Source organism: Micropterus dolomieu, linkage group LG16 (genome assembly GCF_021292245.1).
Source record: "Micropterus dolomieu isolate WLL.071019.BEF.003 ecotype Adirondacks linkage group LG16, ASM2129224v1, whole genome shotgun sequence".
NCBI lineage: Eukaryota > Metazoa > Chordata > Actinopteri > Centrarchiformes > Centrarchidae > Micropterus > Micropterus dolomieu.
The window spans coordinates 12,822,832-12,826,407 of record NC_060165.1 but is presented as its reverse complement, the minus strand read 5'-3'; the positions used below and the strand labels follow the sequence as shown (position 1 = coordinate 12,826,407).

At 38.0% G+C, this 3,576-nt stretch overlaps 1 protein-coding gene across 1 annotated transcript; it reads right to left on the bottom strand.

The window, feature by feature from the left end:
• Window positions 1–653: 653 nt before the first annotated feature.
• On the bottom strand, window positions 654–2,853 carry mrpl42 (mitochondrial ribosomal protein L42). Its single transcript, XM_046072209.1, has 5 exons — window positions 2,703–2,853; window positions 2,171–2,234; window positions 1,506–1,590; window positions 991–1,154; window positions 654–782 (listed from the first exon to the last, which is right to left on the bottom strand). The coding sequence occupies exons 1-5, from the start codon at window positions 2,779–2,781 to the stop codon at window positions 737–739; spliced, it is 438 nt and encodes a 145-aa protein (XP_045928165.1). The 5' UTR covers window positions 2,782–2,853; the 3' UTR covers window positions 654–736.
• Window positions 2,854–3,576: the final 723 nt, after the last annotated feature.

Below are 3,576 nucleotides of genomic sequence, written 5' to 3'. Positions count from 1 at the left end.
TGATTTCTCACCTTTCTTAGGATCATTGAGACCCCACGAGGTGAGATCTTGCATGGAGCCCCGGTCCAAGGGAGATTGACAGTCATGTTTAGCTTCTTCCATTTTCTAATGATTGCTCCAACAGTGGACCTTTTTTCACCAAGCTGCTTGGCAGTTTCCCCGTAGCCCTTTCCAGCCTTGTGGAGGTGTACAATTTTGTCTCTAGTGTCTTTGGACAGCTCTTTGGTCTTGGCCATGTTAGTAGTTGGATTCTTACTGATTGTATGGGGTGGACAGGTGTCTTTATGCAGCTAACGACCTCAAACAGGTGCATCTAATTTAGGATAATAAATGGAGTGGAGGACATTTTGAAGGCAGACTAACAGGTCTTTGAGAGTCAGAATTCTAGCTGATAGACAGGTGTTCAAATACTTATTTGCAGCTGTATCATACAAATAAATAGCTAAAAAAAAAATCATACATTGTGATTTCTGGATATTTTTTTTTTGTTTTTTTCTCTCACAGTGGACATGCACCTACGATGACAATTTCAGACCCCTCCATGATTTCTAAATGAGAGAACTTGCAAAATAGCAGGGTGTTCAAATACTTATTTTCCTCACTGTAATTGTTCCATTGTAGCAGCACTTATTCAAAAACCCATGACAACCAACTTAACATTTAACAATTTATTATACATTATTGGGACAATAAGACTACCAAACATCGTTTGCAGTTTTCTAACTTTTGCCTTTATCTATCTGTCCTTTGGGGGATCCTTCTTCCTGCGTCTCATGTGGTACCTGCGAAAAGTGAAACATAAGGAAATTAAGTGTAATTAATATTTTTGATGGGCTGACATTTTCTTTTAGCTCTCAAATCTGCTTCACAATGGCTGTATATACACTACAGGTATATACCTTAATGGTGCAGGGCAAGAATAAAAATAAAATAAAAGGACAAGCTTCCTTATCAGAGTGACCGATCAAGCTCTGTTACTAATGTACTTACTGTCCTACTGGATACCACCGGTGTTTTGTGGTGAAAAACATCTTGCTCAGCTCCTCTATAGTGGGCCCCTTTTTGTCCTTCAACACCTCCTTGCTGAGGTGGGCCTTTAAAACCTGGTCATGGGTCTCAATCGGGTTGGTCAGGGGATCTGGCCGTTCTATGGGCTGCAAAGATTTACTGTCATGAGCAAGGTTCCCTCTTACATGTTATATCCTATGTTAATTTCCCACAATCCTGCAACAGTGTTTCTGTACTGATTAGTGATAAATTTCTAACTGAAGTACATCTGTGACAGCAATATGCAGTCATGATTGCAGTACTTCACGTTTGTTTGCAGTTCTACAGTATGATGCTTCCCCCTGTGCCAAAAGTCTACTTTGAAAAATGCTTGTGATGAGTTAAAAGGACCTCTGATTTCTCTTTCTGGTGTAAAGAGTCCTAATCGAAAGGATCATCTTATACATATTCTGTTAGACAACTGACATATTGATATTTATAAGAAGGCACTCTCTTACCTGGGTAAACTCATAGGGAATGTCGACAGTGGGATGGTAGCACACTATGGTTTTCCCATCTGAAGTCACGCCGATTTCCACATTACTAAATCCAAGACATTAGAAGGTTATTGTCTGGATCACAATCATATCTTTAAGACAAATTAATAATTAAAACATTTGAAGAAAGCAGACTGGATTAAACAGCAGTAGTGAGCAAACTGCTGCAGCCGCGGGCTATACCATGTACTGTATGTAATTAATAAGTCTTTGTTTGTTCTGCATTTATTTGGTTCACAATTAATGTAGTCATTAGCAGGTTTTAAACCCACAGACCAAGTAGACCTACACAGCTAACTTCTACAAAACTGCCAATGTGTCCCCACAGTTACATTTACAAAGCACAGCCAAAGGTGACCTATAAATCAGAGAACCTTCTCCTGGAACATTTGTTGCAGCCCCTTCTGCACAATATGCAACCTGTCTAGCATCAATCTTAAAATGCTTCCATAACTACTACTTTCTCAGTGTTTGCCTCTCATTCAGTGAAATGTGGTTAATAAAAGTGAAAATGTACTATTTATTCATTAAAATGTATATATCAGGGTTTAAATGCAGCTTAGTGCCACAGCTAAATACGGGTGCAGTGTTTCTTATTTTATTCTGAATTCACTCTCTTAACATACCAGTTAGGGCCATCCAGTGAAGGACCACTGATAGCGGCCTTGTGTCGCACTGGCACCAAACATGCTGCAACACGAAACCAAACAGGTGAGACACATAGATATTATGCAATTAACAGGACAAATGGACATATTTTAGCTTCTTGGCTGGAGATTATACACCACATTTTAAACCATAAATCCATTAACGTTACAGACCACAATTCATGTTATTTATTTGGTCTTAAGACAGTTCAAATGGATTCGAGTTTTCTACCTGCTAACAAGTCAACGTGAATGGTTGACCATTAATTAAATAAGATACACTCGTCATTACTATAAATACGAATATTCTAATCTCTTTATTCAACAGATATTTGATTTGGACAGTGGAAACACAGTTAACGCTAGCCTAATTCAAGTGTTTACCTACCAAACACACTGTCAAGGTTAGCCCCGTTAGCTTTTCCTCCCCTATCGTTACGTTAAACGCTTATAACCGGTAAACTAGCACGTCCTCCAAAAGACGCCTTGTTAAATGTACAACAGAACTTACTTTGTGCACGTCGTAGTGTGGCACAGTTACAAAGTCGCGTTAAGAGGCTGTGTAGCTTGCACAATTGACCCGACGCCATGCTCAATTGGTTATTGTCTGGTGTGTATCGGTATAATGGTTCCGTCTTAGCACTCAGACTCACTTTTGTTCCACTTTTCAAACATCCAGAAAATACTAGTCACAAAAAAGAAAACGCAGCCCTTTTTTAATGCTAAAATTTCTAAAATTATTTCTCAACAACTGGTGAATAAACTATACACTTCAATAAACAGTCTTATCTTATTTTAAACACATTTAAGAGTTATGTCCATTTCTTATTCATGTACCTTGTCAACCATCCATTTGAGGGCTTCAGATTTCCAAGAACAGAAGAATTACACATTTATAAACTGTATTATTTATTGAATATACAGAATTAAAAGTCTATTATTTCCTCAGTACTCAGATGCGAGTACACAGGCTTCTTTTAAGATTTCATCTTACCATGGAAACCCAGGTATGCAATATCACAATTTAAATGACCACGTGAAAACAGCCCTAGGAGCATATTATATTACATTTGTAAATGAAATAAAACAAATGAAATTAATAAAGGCAAACGATAAGAGACCATAAAGTGATATAAACAATTCAAAGAGTCATTCAAATATTTGAATCGCAGCTTCCCCCTAAAAAACAAAAATAAATCCCTGGAAATATTCACTTACACGAATATAAGAAACATTTTCTTGACTTTTCTTAACATGTCTTTGAGTGGGCAAAACCACTGTTCTTATCCTATCAGAAAGACACGTGTTTTTAGTCCAGTTTGCATTCTGAAAAACCTTTCAAATCCTTCATGAATGCAGCTTCACCCCCCCCCCCCCCCCCCCCC

Bases quoted from the DNA above. Each gene is read 5' to 3' on its own strand.
- mrpl42 (XM_046072209.1), bottom strand. From the start codon at position 2,781: ATGGCGTCGGGTCAATTGTGCAAGCTACACAGCCTCTTAACGCGACTT. The intron at 1,155-1,505 runs GTAAGAGAGTGC...AAATCTTTGCAG, and splicing joins TTCCCTATGAGTTTACCCAG to CCCATAGAACGGCCAGATCC. The intron at 783-990 runs GTAAGTACATTA...CACTTTTCGCAG, and splicing joins CGGTGGTATCCAGTAGGACA to GTACCACATGAGACGCAGGA.